This window comes from Heterodontus francisci, chromosome 13 (assembly GCF_036365525.1).
Source record: "Heterodontus francisci isolate sHetFra1 chromosome 13, sHetFra1.hap1, whole genome shotgun sequence".
Classification (NCBI taxonomy): domain Eukaryota; kingdom Metazoa; phylum Chordata; class Chondrichthyes; order Heterodontiformes; family Heterodontidae; genus Heterodontus; species Heterodontus francisci.
This window is the reverse complement of record NC_090383.1, coordinates 67,171,561-67,191,169: the sequence shown is the minus strand read 5'-3', so window position 1 is coordinate 67,191,169 and position 19,609 is coordinate 67,171,561. Positions and strand designations below refer to the sequence as shown.

At 42.1% G+C, this 19,609-nt stretch overlaps 1 protein-coding gene across 4 annotated transcripts in view; it reads right to left on the bottom strand.

Moving 5' to 3' along the window:
• LOC137376413 (proteasome activator complex subunit 4-like) overlaps positions 1 to 19,609 on the bottom strand; it is a 227,538-nt gene that overhangs the window by 49,335 nt on the left and 158,594 nt on the right. For all 4 annotated transcript variants that reach the window (XM_068044928.1, XM_068044930.1, XM_068044929.1 and 1 more), the window contains 4 exons: positions 13,167 to 13,375; positions 10,141 to 10,226; positions 9,237 to 9,365; positions 4,342 to 4,497 (listed from right to left, as the gene is read on the bottom strand). In XM_068044928.1, coding sequence (XP_067901029.1) covers positions 4,342 to 4,497; positions 9,237 to 9,365; positions 10,141 to 10,226; positions 13,167 to 13,375 — 580 coding nt within the window. The remainder of the gene's footprint in view (positions 1 to 4,341; positions 4,498 to 9,236; positions 9,366 to 10,140; positions 10,227 to 13,166; positions 13,376 to 19,609) is intronic.

The window sequence follows — 19,609 nt, the reverse complement described above, 5'->3', positions numbered from 1 at the left end:
CTACAACCTGGAAGGACAAGAGCAGCAGGAGCATGGGACCACCACCAGCTCCAAGTCACACACCATCCTGACTTGGAAATATATTGCTGTTCCTTCATTGTCGCTGAGTCAAAATCCTAGAATTTCCTACCTAACAGGACTGTGGGAGCATCTTCATCACACGGACTGCAGCAGCTCACCACGACCTTCTCAAAGGCAATTAGGGATGGACAATAAATGTTGGCCTTTCTGGCGAAGCCCACATCCAGTGAATGAATAAACAAAAATTAGAAGAATCACTATTTGTGTTATTTTTCATGCACTGCTAACAACTATCAATTGGATTAGACTGCACATATTCTGGATTTTATGCTCTGCTAAAAATAGTTAATCACTGTGTTATAGACTCTTGGCGTGTAAACTGAATTCTGATCAGCTTTTTGTTTTTTTTTTAAAGATAGTCCCTGATTTGAGGCTGGGAGGTTTCCAGGTTCTGGAAGTCAAACCCAGATTAGACAACAAACAGTCCTATGACTGAGAAAAAAAAAGCATTTTTTTTAAACCAAGGACATATAACTGAAGGTTTTGGTTTTAGTTTGTCAATAAAACTCGAGTGTTAAGCCAGCTAAAGGGAAAGTTGGGTGTGTTTGACCAGAAGTTTTTTTTAATTGAAAAAAGGTGGAAGCCAGCTGCAAGGCTGCTTTGCATTTTGTAAAAAGACTTTAGGACAGTTGAGAAGGACACTACAGTGGATGGAAAAATCAGCCAGATTAGTTTAAAAAAAAAAACAGGCTGCGAGCTGCAGGTTTCTGGACATCTAGAGAACTGGACAACAAAGCAGTTGGCTGAAACAGTTCGGCTGCCGGTAAAGAAGCTGGACTGAAGGCTAACCATTGCTGAATGACCTACGACAGTTGTCTTCAGTGACTAAAAAATTATCAGTGATACTGCACCATCAGGACAGTGTCGGGCAAGGACGAGGCAATTAGAGAGGTGACAGGACCAAACCGTTAAAGGGAAGACTGAAACACTCGCTATCGACGGGACCTCATTACTTCAGTGTTTGCATCCTGGACGACAGAACTTGAATAACTACCCGAGGGAGATCCTGATTTCATTGTATTGTGAGACTGTTCAGCGCCACTTTGCTGATAAGACTATTCCAAAGACCTGTATTGACTAACTTGTTGCATCTGCTAATTAACGCGTACACTTTTAAGATATCCAAATCAACCAATTATTTAACTGTTAGTTCCTGTTTAATTTATGTTGGTTTGGTTGGAGTGTTACAGTAACATTTATAAGAGTGAAATCTTGTCCGTTTGGTTTTTGGTTTCCTAAATTGGGGTCAGTCGGTGGATTTCATTCTTTTCGACTGTTAGTGGTTTCCACTGGGATCATAACAACTAGTTAAGATAATTTCCATGTGTTTTAAAGATAATTGACAAAATTATGAGCTTAAACATTTCTCGCAGGCCTGGGTACCTTTGATGAATTCAGAATACCCTTAGAGAGCATGTGTCTGACTGCATGGATGTATGCAACTGCTGCACGTGCTTGACTACTAGATTATATTATCCATTAAACACAACTATTAAATCATAATAAAGGCATAACTTGTTTGCCAAGAAATATTATCCTGGTCCAAGCATTTTAAGTTATTGTGCTGTTGATGGTAATTGTTCTAGATGCAGTACTTCTCTTCTTTCATATGGTAGTAGCAAAAAAAAAAATCAAATATCAATATCTAAGTCAGATATGCAAGTCGAAGCTTCCAATGTAATACTGTGGATATCTTGTAGGTTCTGTCTGCAAATTTTCTCTGATGGTGTTCGATGATATGCTCCAGGATCTGATTCGGAACTCCACAGTTGCATTATGGGGATTCTTTAATCTTCCATCAGTGGAGAAGGTGGCAGCATCTACTTAGGTGGTTGATGGCTGTCCACTGTTTGCAAGAAGGTTTGATCTTTGGGAGATTGCCGAGGACTTTGGCAATGGTCCAAAATGGTCTTCTAGATTTGAGATGAGTCGGTGGTAGGTTGGTCAAGTCAGCGTGGATCAGCATGTCTTTGCTGATGTAGTGGTTATATTCTCTATAGACTGTATACTCAAGGCACAGGTATGGTGGTACGATGTTTGCCAGCACAGGTAGCCAAGGTGTTGGTGTCAGTAAAAGCATATGTGATAATTCTCATGAGAGAGTTCAGCTAGGCATCAACAGATTTGACATGCAGACTGATAGCCATGCTGCAGAGAAATACTCCACTGTAGAGCACACCTTGGTGAGGGCTGCCATATGGAGGATTTGATTGTCTGCTTTCCTTAATATATATTAATGACCTAGACTTGGATGTACAAAGAGCAATAAACATTTGCAGATGACAGCAGATTAGAAATATTGTGAACTGTGAGGAGGATAGTGATGGACTTCAAGATGACATAAACCGGCTGGTAGAATGGGCAAACCTCTGGCAGATAAAATTTAATGCAGAGAAGTGCGGAGTGATACGATTTGATAGGAAAAATGAGGAAAGGTAATATAAAATAAAGGATGAAATTCTTAAGGGGATGCAGGAACAAATATACCTAGGGATATATGTGCAGAAATTGTTGAATGTAGCACGGCAGGTTGAGAGAGTGGTTTAAATCGCATACAAGATCCTGGGCTTTATAGATACAGGCACAGACTACAGAAGTAGGGAAGTTATGATTAACCTTAATAAAACACGGGATCAGACTCAACTGAAGTAGAGTCTTCAATTCTGGGCGCCATATTTTAAGCAGGATGCGAAGGCTTTCAGAGAGAATGCAGAAAAGATTTATGAGAATGGTTCCAGGTATGAGGATCTTCAGTCAAGTGGTTAGATTGGAGAAGCTGGGGTTGCTCTTCTTACAGAAGAGAAGGTTAAGAGGAGATCTGATAGAGGTGTTCAAAATCATGAGGGATCTAGACAGAGTAGATAGAAACTGTTCCCATTGGCGGAAAAGTCAAGAACCAAAGGACACCGATTTAAGGTGAATGGCAAAGGAACCAAAGGCGACATGAGGAAAAACGTTTTTTTACACAGCGAGGGGTTAGATCTGGAATACACTGCATGAGAGTTTAAGCGGTTCAAGAAGACAGCTCACCACCACCTTCTCAAGGGCAATTAGGCATGGGCAATAAATTCTGGCCTAGCCAGCGATGCCCACATCCCAGGAATGAATAAAAAAAAAGTCCCTGTCCTCTGTAAATCACTGGCCAGGGTCTCCTCAGTGGTGGATAGATTCTGGTTTTGTGTGACCAAGGCAATGTTATCAGCATAGTTTTGGGCATTGTTGGATAATGACAGCCTTCTTGCAGCCCACTCAGTTAAGTGATCTTAGATCACAATTACTGTCATCTCAAAGGACACTGAATTTTTGTTAAATCAGCGTATCGGCGAGAGTGGCTAATCAAGCAGTTCTTCTGATACTTCAGGTAAAACTTTTCATTTGGGTTGAGTTGATTTTGACCCGTTCATTATTTATCAACGAATATGTGAAAAAAAATGAAAGATGGATTTTGGTTTCAAAATATACATCATGGCTGGCTTCTTGCTCAGGGAAACTTTCCCCAGGTTTCGGAGGTAAAGCTTTGAAGCAAAGCACTTCTACAGGTAGTTTCAGCTCCCGACCCCTCCAGTTCTTCACTGAACAGTGAGACTAAGCACTCTGCCTGAGGATGAGTGCTACCAATTAGGCCAAGCTGACATGTGAAGACGGTGATTCCAAGTAGGATGTTTGCCAGATTTCTAAACATACACAAGTGTGCAATCTTTCAAATACACAAAGATTAAACTGTTGTAGAATCTTATATGGGAGCACTCTAATTTATATAGATCATCAGCAGCTTTCTCATGTACAATGGCTTACTTTGAAGATCAGTCATAGCTATGTGGGAAAATGCAACATCTAATTTTGTGCAAAGTATGATCTGACAAGTGGCAATAAAAAGTAAAACCTGTATTTCTGGTGTTTGGTTGAGTGAGGAATGTTTTCCAGGACTCTAGGAGAACTCTTCATTATTTAATATCCACCTGACTACTGGAACAAGCAGACATCTTCTCTATTTAATATCTCACTTGAAGGCAGCACTCCCTCACCACTACACTGAAGTGTTAGACTAAATTTATGTGCTCCAATTCTAGGGCTAGACTTGAATCTTCTGATTCATAGAGGAGTACTACCAATTAAGCCAAGCTGACATGTGACGCATGGTTGCTGCACAAAAGAAATTCACAACATAAATTCACTCCAGTTATAAAATGCATTAAGAACTAAAATGCTGTTTATGGTTTAGACCAAATATATTTTCCTCCGTAATCTGATTACTCTTACCTCTAATTGTTCATCTTCCAAGAGTTTTATAACTAGCCATCTTATGTCTTGGACTACCTGTTCATTGTCCAAAAAAACAAACAGATTGTAGAACACCATGGTTTGGAGGTAGGTTAGAACAGTGTATTTTGCATGCCAGGAACTGCTCTCTGCTGTCTGTGAAATAAAAAACAGACAATTCAAATTATTATATAGATAACAGGTTTTTGCAGGTTAAATAGGCAAAGTGCTTAAGTAAATTTCATTAAACAAATTCCTAGCACAATAGTTCTCAAATATCCTACAACTTGATATTTTACACAAATCAGTACATTCAACAGGAAACCTGTAGCTTGTCCCTACAAGTCATAGCTCTGCAGTTATCACATCCTGTTGTGAATGGTGGTGGGCAATTAAGTAACTAATGGGAGGAGGCGGCTCCATGAACATCCTCAATGATGATGAAGCTACACAAAATTTTGAAATCCTTTTGAATGTAGGGCACCTAAATTCTAACTGCAGCCTAACCAATGATTTATATAGATTTGATTGAGTTCTTGGCGCTGCCCATAATACCTAGGATTCTATGTACTTTTACCCCACAGCTTCACTTAACTAAGTTTATTTAACTTTTAAAGATTTGTGCTTCTAAGCTCAAATCTTCACTCTTCAACTCCTTTTAAAGATTTACCTTGAAACATATAGTTCCTCTCCTTTTCTTGAACCTTCCACTTCACAATTTAGTGCAGAGAAATGTGAGGTGCAAATTAATGAGTGCACTTCTACAATGCCAAGATAACAAAATGTTCAGAGGGAAGAGAGAGGAATAGCAGCAATAGCAATTAAAAATGTCATTACAGTACTACAAGATACAATGAGGGAATTGCACAAAAGCTGAATCTGTTTATAAGAATATAAGAAATAGGAGCAGGCGTAGGCCATATGGGCCCTCAAGCCTGCTCAGCCATTCAATAAGATCTTTGTCTTCAACATCACCTTCCTGCCTGATCTTCATCCCTCAATTCCCCTAGAGACCAAAAACCCATTTCAACCTTGAATATACTCAACAACTGAGCATCCACAGCCCTCTGGGTTAGAGAATGCCAAAGATTCACAACCCTATGAGTAAAGAAATTCTTTATCTTAAATGATCTGATACTATGCCCCTGAGGTGTAGACACTTCAGCCAAGGGAAACAAACTCAACATCTACCCTGTCAAGCCCATTAAGAATCTTACACGTTTCAATGTGATCACCTCTCATTCTTCAAGTGGGGAAGACTGCAGATTGCCTTGGAGAACGACCTTGAGGAGCTCTGGCCCCAGAAGGCATGGCTTCAGATGTATGATCTTGAAATGGACAGCAGCAGTGGTGGGAAGACACTGTCATCCTGAGATTTGTCCTCCACTATGCCACTGTTACTCCTTCAGGGCGGCGTCCCAGTAATTCAACCAATGTGTTGGAGGACATATTGCAAACCCTTTTAAACCCTGGTATCCACAGCTATGTATGGCAGCACTCTGTAGCTATGTATGGCAGCACTCTGTGCCTTTGTGGCAGCAAGCTGACCTTGCATGAATTCAGTCTGAGCTTACACTAGAGCACCCAGAAGTTGGGTGGTTTCTGCTTGTGCTGCAATGGAAGCTGACACATCGTCCATCAGACACTGCATGATGGATGGGCCTGTAAAATTTCTTATGGAGCACCACTTGCACGCTGGAGAGAATGGGCACCTAATTCTGTGCAGAATCCTTTGCCAAGTTGGTGTCAGACTCAGTGATATTGATCGCAGACTTTCTGGCAGGCCTGCCAATGCAGCAAGGATTTCAGTGTGCATATAAATCAGCCTTATTCTGTATACTTTTCAGAAAATTCTTTCACAGGATTATGGGCATCACTGGCAAGACCAGCACTTGTTGCCCATCCCCAATTGCCTTTGAAAAAGGTTGTAGTGAGCCACCTTCTTAAACTGCTGCAGGCCATCTAGTGCAGGTACTCCCACAATGTTACAAGGAAGCAAGTTCCAGGATTTTGATCCAACAACAGTGAAGGAATGGCGCTATAACTCCAAGTCAGGATGGTGTGTGGCTTGGAGAGGAACTTGCAGGTAGTGGTGTTCTCATGCATCTGCTGCACTTGTCCTTCTAGATGGTAGATATTGCAGGTTTGGAAGGTGCTGTTGAAGGCACCTTACTGAGTTGCTACAGTGCATCTTGTATATCATACACGCTGCTGCCACTGTGCATCAGTGCTGAAGGAAGTGAATGTTTAAGGTAGTGGATGGGGTGCCAATCAAGCGGACTGCTTTGTCTTGGATGGTGTTGAGCTTCTCGAGTGTTGTTGGAGCCACACTCATCCATGCAAGTGGAGAGTATTCAATCACACTCCTTACTTGTGCCTTGTGGATGGTAGACAGGCTTCGAGGAGTCGGGTGAGTTACCTGCCACAGAATTCCTAGTCTTTGACCTGCTCTTGTAGCCACTGTATTTATATGGCTGGTCATCCTAACCCCTAGGATGTTGATAGTGGGGGAATTCAGCTATGGTAATGCCACTGAATGTGAAGGGGAGATGGTTAATTTCTCTCTTGTTGGAGATGCATTGCCTGGCACTTGTGTTGCACGAATATAACTTGCCACTTATCAGCCCAAGCCTGAATGTTGTCCATTTCCTACTGCACATGGACAAGGACTCCCTCAGTATCTGAGGAGTTGCTAATAGTGAACATTGTGCAATCATCAGCAAACATTCCCACTTCTGACCTTATGATGGAGGGAAGGTCATTGATGAAGCAGCTGAAGATGGTTGGACCTAGGACAATTCCCTGAGGAACTCCTGCAGCATATCCTGGGACTGAGAGGACTGACCTCCAACAACCACAACCATCTTCCTTTGTGTTTGGTATGACTCCAACCAGTGGAGCGCTTTCCCCCTGATTCCCATTGACTTAAATTTTGCCAGGGCTTCTTGATGCCACACTCGGTCAAATGCAGCCTTGATATCAAGGGCAGTCACTCTCACCTCCCCTCGAGTTAGCTCTTTTGTCCATGTTTGGACCAAAGCTGTAATGAGATCAGGAGCCAAGTGGCCCTGGCAGAACCCAAGCTGAGCATCACTGAGCAGGTTATTGCTGTGTAAATGTCCCTTGATAGCAGTGCCGATGACACATTCCATCAGTTTGCTGATGTGAGAGAGGAGGGTCATGGGGCAGTAATTGGCTGGATTGAATTTTACCTGTATTTTGTTAATAGGTCACACCTTGGCAATCTTCCACATTTTCGGGTAGATGGCAGTGTTGTGCCCCATCAAAGTCCTCATCCGAGTCCTCTGCAGCAGAACACGCTAGGGTTGTGGTGAGTGGAGGGGCAAGCAAGAGGTCCATGCTTGGACCATCTGCAGCTTGTAATCCGAAGAGATTGTAGGAGAAGGAAGTGAGATGTGTGAAGGAGGGTTATGTATGAGAACAATGTCATCTTCAATTGTTTCAGGTTCACTGCTGCCACAACCTCAGTCATAGCTGCTTCAATGACGGAAACCATTATTTCCCCCGTGTGGGTAAGAACATGCAGCTGTGTCTGTCCTCCACTGGTTCAAAGCTGCTGCTTCTGCTTATGTGCTACCTCTCCTTCCAAGAAAGAGGGCAGTGTGTCAGTGAGTATGGTGCATTTTGTTTGGGAGATATGGCTGTCACAGATGAATAGCTGGCAGTGTGTGCAAACTGTGAGATATAAGGCTTGCAACGGTGCAAAATGTGCGAGGGGGAGGTGAAGCTATAAATGTTAGGTATGAGTTGTGTTTGATAGATTGTTGATGAGTGTTGGTACATTGAGCAGTACATGACGCTAATGATGCAGTTGGTGGGATATGGCTTTTCAAAACGGGTGCAATACGCACCGATATTGCTAATTGAGGCCAAAACAGAAACTCTATCCCCAGATTTCCAGCAAATAAAGTACAGTGCTTTCTGCTCTGTAAAATACAAACTGTATCTAACAAATGGCTATTTGAGAAATAACAGTGTATTGAGATGCAGTGGGTGTTTTGAATATGGGTTTTCAAAAGTGATATGGATAAAGAACCAAATTAGAGGTTTGTTAATAAAATTACAGTGTATGGTAGTCGAGAGAACATGGCATTACAGATGGGAATTTAAATACAGGAGAGATTGCAGGAGTAGAGATTAATTGATACTTTTCTGACTGCAGTGATGTGAACAGTAATGCCCCACCAGTGTTTGGACTACCACATCATAGGTGATCCTCACCCTAACATTACAACATTAAGACCATAGACAACTGACCTAACTGCTAAATCTGTGACATCAATAATGTTCTGTGTACCAGTTTAAAGTTTAGATCATTCCAACCATTCCATCCAGAAAACTAACAGATGTACAGGTTTGGAAAATAGCACTATGCTTTTGACCAACTCTCACACATATAAACCCACGCCCCCCCCTTACTGCCTAGGAGGGCAGGGTAGAAAGTTCCGCTCCAAGTCACACACCAACCTGAAGACATGTCGCTATTCCTTCATCGTTGCTGGGTCAAAATACTGGAACTCCATACCAAGCTGCATTGTGGGAAGTTGTTTCCCACACAGAAAGCAACAGAGTAAGAAGGTGGCTCACCATCACCTTCATAAGTACAGCTAGGGATGGGCAACCGATGGTGGCCTTGCCAGCGACATCCACATCCCGAGAATGAATTCATTTGATCCAGTGGTTCTCGTAAAAAGCCAGTTTTATCTGAAGAATGCCCTGTGCATACTGACATTTACCTCAACTAACCAATTTGTTGGATTATTTTTCTGGAGAGTACAGGTGTTTTGCCCTCAATAGATGTGTTCCCTTATAGTCTTTTCCTGTCACTAGAATCTCAAGTTAAATGATAAGACATATTAAAATGCGCTATTTACCTGTTTTACAACATCTAGCACCATAATCACTTGTTGGGGATACAGCAATCCCTGAGACATGAGTGATAAACACATTTTTGCATCCCGTTTAAGTTCATCGTAATTCTCATCATTTTCCACAGGAGCAATCTAAATTTAAGAAAAAAATTAGGAAATGTAATGTACAGTCTCAGTTTAAACACTAAAGTAAACATAGCTTGGAATGTCAATTGGACAGATTAATTTGGCAAGAAAAATGCTGTAAATGAAACTGGTATTTAATGCAACTCGAGAACTAAATTTCCACCAAATGAATGTGGGCAACATTCATTTGAGAGTATATAAAACCCCACTTCATCAAAAATGTATATTCTAAAACTTGGGAAGAAACTAACTGCACAAAATGATTACGTTCACTTTTAGCTTCAACCCGAGAAATGGAACAGTAACAGGCAGCAGAATATCAGACAGCAAACTAAAGCAGAAATGGAAGGACAGAAATACTTAAAGCAGAGGACTGGATTTGTCTAATCAAACTGGAAGCGGTTCACTCCAAATAAAGGGTGGGGTGGGGGGGTGGTGGTGGTTATGTTAAGATTTGGAACACGAGTATGCAGGTCGAGAAGATGAGTTTGACATCTCCTTCCGTTCAGTTCTAGATTTGAACTGTGTACATTGGGAAAGTGTTGGATGGAGGCCACAGGGAAGATGGGAAAATCAGATGGGATGTCTCATCTGGGCAGCCCCTTGTGCTTGCACATCGGAAAAAGGGCATTGACGGAGGGAGGCCATCTGCTCTTTCGCAGCAGACATGAAACCAAATTAATCTTAAGTTAAAATTATGCAGGACATATCACATCTAAAAAAAGGTCAAACTAATACTCCCAAATGTGCAAAGTAAATTAGAAATTAGGATGAATACTACCTTGAATAAAAGTGGCATTAGATGGAGCTGTTCTGCAACTGCTGTAGAGAATGACCTTCCTGCGCTTGCCATTAACCACTTCAGCACTGTGTAGCAGAACAAAGGATGCAGCTGGTTAGGATGTCAATATCTTCACTGATAATTTTAGTCTTACATGTAGTAAAAAACATATACCTCTTCAATAAAGCAAGTTCTTTGTATTCATCAGAATTAAAAACACGCCTGTCTTGCTAGTGCATATACACGTACAAGCTTTGGAACAAAATATGAAACAGACTAACAAATGCCACAATACAAGAACTATTGACATTACTACTGTTTCTAAACAATATCATTTGACTAAGATCAAGCAATACTGTTTGCCAGCATGAATATCAAGCTATAAATGCAAAAACAGGTGAAAAGCTATTTTTAAAAAAAATCCCTTTAAAATACTAAATTTCACATGTGGATAGCTGCATACCTGACCTGAGGGTTATGGCATTTACAGTGCCTAAGTGCAACTGTAATTTTCACATCATTATAATTGAACACTTTTATTGAAGCTATCTATCATGTGACAGCCTTCTGAGGTAAAAAGTATTACATACTTTATCGGTACTGAAAGATACAGACCTCATAGATAGAATTGTTGTGATGTTGTTTACTTACTACCTTACAAAACCTAAGTAACAACTTGGTTCTTTCTCACTCAATTCCTCTTACTGCCAGTATTTACAATTTTTTGCTCTATCGCCCACACTGGATTTCCAATATTTGTCGAAGATACATGTACTTATTTATCTTTCCCGCCCGAAAATCTTCCTCACAACCACCTCCCCCACAGTTCCCCCCACCCACCCCCAACAACAGCCGAACACCTCTCTCACTTCCCAGAGTGGCTATATCGCTCTTGTAGAAATTATTGCTAGCGTACTCCTGTCGTGGGAAGTTTTCCCCACTGTTCAACATTCAGTAGCCAGCTCGGAAGGTTACTTATTATTATGGTTTAGCCATGGCTAGTTGGTTGTCTTAGATTAGCAAAGTGCTTTGAGAATTTCTCTCTAACTATTACACAAACAGCAGATTGCAATTATAAAGCAGAAAACATTAAAAGGCAGGTAAATGGTGCTGAGGTTCATGATCTAATTGACTGGGGAATAGGCGCAAGGGGCTAAATGGTCTACTCCTGTTCATATCTTCCTATGTCCCAATTCCAAGGTGTATTTATACAGAATAAAGGGAATGTCAAGCTCTGGAGTGAGACGAGGAGAAATGCTTGAAAGCTTGGTTTAAAGATGAGTTTTGAGAAAGTTCTAAAGGGCACATTCAAGAGGTGGAGATGTTTAATGGGTGGTAGACAGTAGGACCCAGGCAGTTTCAGTCTGACTCTTAACAGCCCTCTGAAATGATCTAGCAACCTACTCTGTTATCTCAAGCCACTACAAGAATAACACGAACTGCAGCAGTTCAAGAAGGTGACCCCAGTACCATCTTCTCACATACAGGCAATAAACGCTGGCCTTGCCAGCAGCAGCAACATTCCGAGAATTATTAACAAAAATCATCGAAGAAAATACAGGCAGCTGGGTTTTGGACAAGCTAACAAAGATGATATGGGAAATATCAAGTATACATAATTTTATTCAACAATGGATGGGTTGAGGTGAGGCAGAGTCTGCAATGCTGTGGAGATGGAAATGGCAACATTGCCTATGGATACAATGCAGGGTTTGAAAAACAACTCAAGCTCAAGAACACAAAGGTTTCACTTTGTCTGGTTCAGCTTAACAAAATGGCTAGGGAAGGGTAGGAATCAGTGGCAAGGCAGCAGAGTTAATGGTGCAGGCCAGAAACGATGGCTTCTATTTGTCCAATTTAAGAAATTTTAACTCATTTATAACAATTTTAGACAGAGGAGGGACTCAAGTTGAGGACAGAGAACGTAAGCAGAGAAATACTGTACAGTGAGAAAGCATCAAGGGAAGTAAAGGGTGCATGGTGGGTTGAGAAGAAAAAGGGAGAACATAAGGCATAAAAAGAAAAGCTAGAAGTGGTTTGGGTGTAGAGCAATGTTGCCTCTAAGCTACACACATGCGGCCACGCAGCAATCATGATATTGCCGCACATCTGCTCATGAGCTTTAAGATACGTGTGCACAAGTGCACAAAAAAGATTGAAAGAATTGAGCATTAAAATAAGCGGGCTGTGCTCAAGGAAGAAAATTTAGAGGGAGTGTTTGTGTGGAGTAGCAACCAAAATGCGCATGCAAATGGATGTAGAGGAAGATTTTAAGTTAGATGGACCAGTGGTAGAGATCTAGGAATAGCGGCAAAGGAACCACAGATTAGAAGCTGATACTGGTGCTTCTACAGCCTGCTTCCTGGCTCTTCCCAACATGATTCGCTAGGTGGGCTTAAGAATCAGAGAAATTTATCAAATGGGTCCTGAAGCAAGCACAGGACTCTCATGTTAACATTTTAATGCAACCAGCACTACCTAAAAAAAGGCCGACGAATTTAGCAGCCTGAGTGCTACACAATCACAACAGGCTATCACACTGCTAAATTTAGCTGCAGATCAGGCACAACACTGTTGAATTTAAGCCCCATTATGTCTAGCTTGCTTTCCTATCCATCAAACTTCAGATACTACATATTGTTTAATCCAAATTTCTGTATGGCAAATAAAACAATTAATAAACATGGTCTCATTTGCAACATACAGAAAAATTCTGCAGGAACAGAAAATACCTGAGTCATAATGTCTACAGACTGCTTGTTGAACGTTGAACTAACTCACTCAGTGCCTATCTAACTATTAGTTTTAGTAGCCTTCAAGGCTCACAGCTTCATTTTATCAGAATACAACGTTGTTTACTACACTGTATACAGCTCATCTCCCTATAAACATCTCATCATCCAACTTAGTGTGTTTGAAAATGGATAGGCCAGGGTTCACCAATCCTCCATCTTAGCAACGAACAATTTCAGACCATAAATTACCCATAGAAGATTCATGAACTAATGAGACAATTAACTGCTTACCTGTTTTCAGAAGTTTAATGGCCTGGGTTCTTTCATCTTGCTCCCCAACACCATTTTCCTCAACAATGTGATTTTGTATCTCTTCATCAATTTCCATAAGGGGCTTAAGCTGTCCTAAAATGTGGCTGGTGAATTCAGAGACATGTGGCGACAGAGTTGGATTTGAATTAGGTAGGGTGATGTCTATCATAAATAAATAGGTTAGAACGCTGTAGAGAGAATATTTGAGAAGTAAAATGAATAAAGGAAGTGTTTTACAAAATTATGTTATAAATTATACTGAATAACAAAACTCTTGAATGTCAATGTTATTTAACAAATTAAAGGATTTCAGAATCACTATTGAAGAGCGGTTGGGAACACAAATGTAATTTATTAGGTTTTCTTTTCGATAAACCTCAACAGCCAATGATTCAAAATTGACTGATATTGGTGGCAGCGATTAAACTTTATTCAGCACAAGACTTGATGCATTACAGTATCTCAGCAGTAGTTTAGAAGGTATAATTGAGAGTTATGAAAGTGATTCTGATTTTGTTAAAAATATTTTTAAAGGAATGCATAATCAAACTGAATAAATGTTGGACCAGATTTCTTTTTAAAAAACGGCTATCAAGAGGACACTGAAGGAACGGGATTGACAGCAATGTTACTGGTTGTCACATGACTCAAGCTAAAGATAGAACCTGGTAACAGGGGCAGAGAAGTGACAAGCATCCCTTGATTGGACAAGCCCAGTAGCAGTAGAGCACCCCTGGGATGGGCAGAAAATTCACAAGCTTATCAGTGTGTCTTTTACCTTCTGGAGTGAGCGGCTGATAAAGTTAAGTCTGAAGTGGAAAAAGGAGGGAAGACCACAATCCAGCTCGCTTTCCAGCAATTCCATAAAAGACCCTGTGAAGTCTACCGTGTCGATTCATCTTGTTAGACTGCATGCCAGTTTTGGAACAACATATCTCAACTGCTGCTTTCTTCAAAAATGAGCAAGTAATCTGCCCAAGTTTTTTTTTGTCTGTAACAGAGCTCTGAAATTATTTTTTTTAAAATCCCTTTTATTGTTTTTTGGGTCACTGGTGTATATGTGTGAGTGTGAGCATGAAGGGACTAGGGTGAAAAAAGAACTTTAAAATTTCGATCTGTGTGTTAATGTTTTACTTCATTACTAGATAAGACTGATTTTATAATAAACTGATAATTATGTTGTTTATTAAAGAAACCTGGTTTGTATTCTATTCTGGCAAAAAGAGAGTATGTGACTGACCGCATCAGTAAGTGGGAAAAAAATATGTTGTGACCTGTGGAGAAGTGGGACTAGAATAAATAGTGCACTCCTCCTGCCTCTGTTGTAACATATGAATTGGGGGCTCTCTCTTGCTGGGTTAAACCCAATGCCGTCACGTACAATTGTAAGTGGGGTAATAATAATTGAAAAAGAAAATATAAAAAGAACCAGATTTCTTGTGTAATAGAGTAAAGTTTACACCACCGGAATTCTTTAACAGTTGCTGAGACTTTACTGAGGGAGGAGGATGTATCTCTGAGTTAACCAAGATTAAACTAAAGAATTTGACAGACCTGTTGGCATTAGAGTTAAAACCAGCAGCTCAAAAAGCAGACATAATTGAAGTAATAGCACAACATTTGAAATTGGAAGTAGTAGTAAACCAGAGGGTAGTGCAACTGAATTAGCTAAAATTCGGTTACAGATGAGGCAGCTTGAACTTGACAAAGAAAAATAAGAAAACTTGAGCTTGAGGAAACATTGACAATAAAAAAAACTTGAACTAGAATTGCAAAGAGAAAGAGAGAGGAGAAGAAAGGGAAGTTGAAATTAAAAAGCTGGAACTAAGTCAAAAGAGTAGTCTTGACTCCAGTGAAAGTTCCGGTGGGGAAAGATCTGGCTCCAGCTTGGGACCCAGTGGAGAGCTGTCTAAATTCGTGCAAGCCCTCCCTAAGTTTGAGGAAAGGGACGTAGAGCCATTTTCTTTTGAAAATATAGCCAAATAGATGAAGTGGCCAAAGGAAGTTGGACACTGCTTATGCAAAGCAGGTTGATGGACAGAGCTCATGAAGTTTATGCCTTGCTTTCTGACGAGGCGTCTGCAGATCATTAGATGGCAAAAAAAGCTATTCTCGCTGCGTATGAGTTAGTCCCTGAAGCTTACCAACAGAAATTTCGGAACCTCCGGAGATTGTCTGGGCAGACTTATAGAGAACTTGAGAGGGAAAGCACGTTTCCCATCTTGACGTCCTGAATGTTCATTTGAAGATTACTTCCCAGAGCAAGGCAGCACCGTCCAGATCCAGCCCGACCCGGCCAGAGCCTGAATGTTGGACCTGGAAGAGAAACCCGACCCAAACCCTACACATGTCGTCGAGTCTGGTCGGGTTCAGGTTGCGTAGCCACGTTTTAGTTTCAACAGCCAGACAGGCAGCAGAAATTGCTGATGATTATGAGCTTATTGATAAGCCCAAACTCTTTGTCCGTCACCCCTGCAAACCAGAGAAAGATAGAAAGCGGGAGAGTGAAAGGCAGGCAAGTAGCCGGAGATAAGAAGGGGCAGCTGGGAACAACCCGGGATCTTCACCTCAGGAAGGTGCTGAGGGCGGAAGTGAGGTCCGCAAGCCGAAGTGTTAACATTGTCACTAGATGGGACATCTTCGTGCAGAATGCTGGAAGTTGCGGGATAAACCCATGGGACTTACTGGGGTGCACAAGGTCAATGCAGTGAAAGGGGCCCTGACTGGGAGTACGACAGATCAGGCTGTAGCTCTGACTGCAGCTGTAAGGCCAAATACAAAAACCAGTGTGAGTGTAGGGGTTGTGAATAAGATACCTGAGAGTTATAGCGAATTCTTGTCGAAAGGAAAAGTAACTCCTTATCTCTCAAATGAGGTGGACAAACCTATAGTTATACTGAGGGATACAGGAGCCACTCAATGTCTTTTGCTGGGGAAAAGCATAACATTTCCACCAGAGAGCACACTGAACGCAAACGGTTTAATGAATGGTACTGGCGGGGAGTATATACCTGTACCTTTGTATCGGATGCACCTAGATTGTGACCCAATGTCTGGAACAGTAACTGTAGGAGTTGTCCACAGTCTACCAGTAGACGGAGTTGACCTACTCCTGGTGAATGATTTAGCCGGAGTGAAAGTAATAGCATTGCTAGTTGTCAGGGAAAAACCAAGTGAAGTTAAAGAGACAGAAGAGTTATAGGAAAAGGTTCCAGGAATTTTTCCTTTGGGTGTAGTAACCCGAGCAATGGCTAAACAAGTTCCACTATTGGAGGTAAAATTGGCACCAAAGATAGCTGAATATCTGAAACTTTCTTTGGGGATTTGGATAATCCAAAGGAAATATTTAATAAGTCTTCTCTGATCAAGGCTCAGCAAGCTGATCCAGAGATATGTGGCACAATCAGCTCTGACAGAAGTTGAGGCAAAAGGAGCTCCAGAAGGCTATTATATTAACAGTGGGATTTTGATAACGAAGTGGAGACTTCCTCATAGACCTGCAGAAGAAGAATGGGAGGTAGTTCATCCAATAGAGGCACCACCAAACTATTGCCGGGAACTATTAAGGATGGCGCATGAAATTCCTAGATCAGAATTTGTTGGAATCTGGAAGAGCAAAGCACGTATAAGTCAACATTTTTACTGGCAGTTCTTTCCAAGGATGTAGTGCAGTTTTGTACTTTATCAGCCACTCACTCCAGAAGGTAAAATCCACGCTGACAACCAAAAAGCTTGTGAATTTTCTGCCCATCCCAGGTCCTGAGCTGGAGACAGATCTTTCCCCACCAGAACTTTCACTGGAGTCAAGACCACTCTTTTGACTTAGTTTCAGCTTTTTAACTTCAACTTCCATTTAGAACATAGAACAGTACAGTACAGGCCCTTCGGCCCACGATGTTGTGCCGAGCCTTTAACCTACTCTAAGATCAAACTAACTACCTACCCTTCATTCTACTATCATCCATGTACCTATCCAAGAGTCGCTTAAATGGCCCTAATGTATCTGCTTCTACTACCACCGCTGCCAGCGCATTCCACGCACCCACCACTCTCTGTGTAAAGAACCTATCTCTGACATCTCCCCGAAACCTTCCTCCAATCACCTTAAAATTATGCCCCCTGGTGATAGCCCTTTCCACCCTGGGAAAAAGTCTCTGGCTATCCACTCTATCTATGCCTCTCATCATCTTGTACCCCTCTATCAAGTCACCTCTCAGCCTTCTTCGCTCCAATGAGAAAAGCCCTAGCTCCCTCAATCTTTCTTCGTAGGACATGCCCTCCAGTCCAGGCAGCATCCTGGTAAATCTCCTCTGCACCCTCTCTAAAGCTTCCACATCCTTCCTATAATGAGGCGACCAGAACTGAACACAATATTCCAAGTGCGGTCGAACCAGGGCCTTATAGAGCTGCAGCATAACCTCGAGGCTCTTAAACTCAATCCCCCTGTTAATGAAAGCCAACACACCATACGCCTTCTTAACAACCCTATCAACTTGGGTGGGAACTTTGAGCTATCTATGGACATGGACCCCAAGATCCCTCTGTTCCTCCACACTACCAAGAATCCTGTCTTTAAGCCTGTATTCCGCATTCAAATTCGACCTTCCAAAATGAATCACTTCACACTTTTCCAGGCTGAACTCCATCTGCCATTTCTCAGCCCAGCTCTGCATCCTGTCAATGTCCCGTTGCAACCTACAACAGCCTTCCACACTATCCACAACTCCAGCAACCTTCGTGTCATCAGCAAACTTGCTAACCCAGCCTTCCATTTCCTCATCCAAGTCATTTATAAAAATCACAAAGAGCAGAGGTCCCAGAACAGATCCTTGTGGAACACCACTGGTCACCGAGCTCCATGCTGAATACTTTCCATCTTCTACCACCCTCTGACTTCTATGGGCCAGCCAATTTTGTATCCAGACAACCAACTTTCCCTGAATCCCATGCCTCCTTATTTTCTGAATGAGCCTACCATGGGGAACTTTATCAAACGCCTTGCTAAAATCCATATACACCACATCTACTGCTCTTCTTTCATCAATGTGTTTTGTCACATCTTCAAAGAATTCAATAAGGCTTGTGAGGCATGACCTGCCCCTCACAAAGCCATGCTGACTGTCTCTAATCAAACCATGCTTTTCCAAATAATCATAAATCCTGTCTCTCAGAATTCTCTCCAATAATTTGCCCACTACCGACGTAAGACTGACTGGTCTATAATTCCCAGGGTTATCCCTAATCCCTTTCTTGAACAAGGGAACAACATTTGACACCCTCCAATCATCCGGTACTACTCCAGTGGACAGTGAAGACGCAAAGATCATCGCCAAAGGCGCAGCAATCTCTTCCCTCGCTTCCCGTAATATCCTTGGGTATATCCCGTCTGGCCCCGGGGACTTATCTGTCCTCATATCATTCAACATTTCCAGCACATCCTCCCTCTTAACCTCAACCTGTTCGAGCATATCAGCCTGTTCCACACTGTCCTCACAAACAACCAGGTCCCTCTCACTAGCGAATACTGAAGCAAGGTATTCATTTAGGACCTCCCCTACCTCCTCCGACTCCAGGCACAAGTTCCCTCCACTATCCCTGATCGGCCCTACCCTCTTGTTCCTCACATAATTGTAGAACGCCTTGGGATTTTCCTTAAATCTACCCGCCAAGACTTTTTCATGTCCCCTTCTAGCTCTCCTAAGTCCATTCTTCAGTTCCTTCCTGGCTACCTTGTAACCCTCTAGAGCCTGCCTGATCCTTGCTTCCTCAACCTTAAGTAAGCTTCCTTCTTCCTCTTGACTAGCTGTTTCACATCTCTTGTCATCCAAGGTTCCTTCACCCTAGCATCCCTTCCCTGCCTCATCGGGACAAACCTATCCAGCAGTCGCAGCAAGTGCTCCCTAAACAACCTCCACATTTCTGTCGTGCATTTCCCTGAGAACATCTGTTCCCAATTTATGCTCCCCAGTTCCTGCCTAATAGCATTGTAACTCCCCCTCCCCCAATTAAATATTTTCCCATCCCGTCTGCTCCTGTCCCTCTCCATGACTATAGTAAATATCACCGAAATGCTCTCCCACCGATAGATCTGCCACCTGGCCTGGTTCATTGCCAAGCACCAAGTCCAACATAATCTCCCCTCTAGTCGGCCTATCTACATATTGAGTCAGGAAACCTTCCTGGACACACCTGACAAAAACTGCTCCATCCAAACTATTTGCACTAAGGAGGTTCCAATCAATAGTCGGGAAGTTGAAGTCACCCATGACCCTGTTGCTTCTGCACCTTTCCAAAATCTGCCTCCCAATCTGTTCCTCCATGTCTCTGTTGCTATTGGGGGGTCTATAGAAAACTCCCAACAAAGTGACTGCTCCTTTCCTGTTTCTGACTTCCACCCATAATGACCCTCCTCGACGACCTCC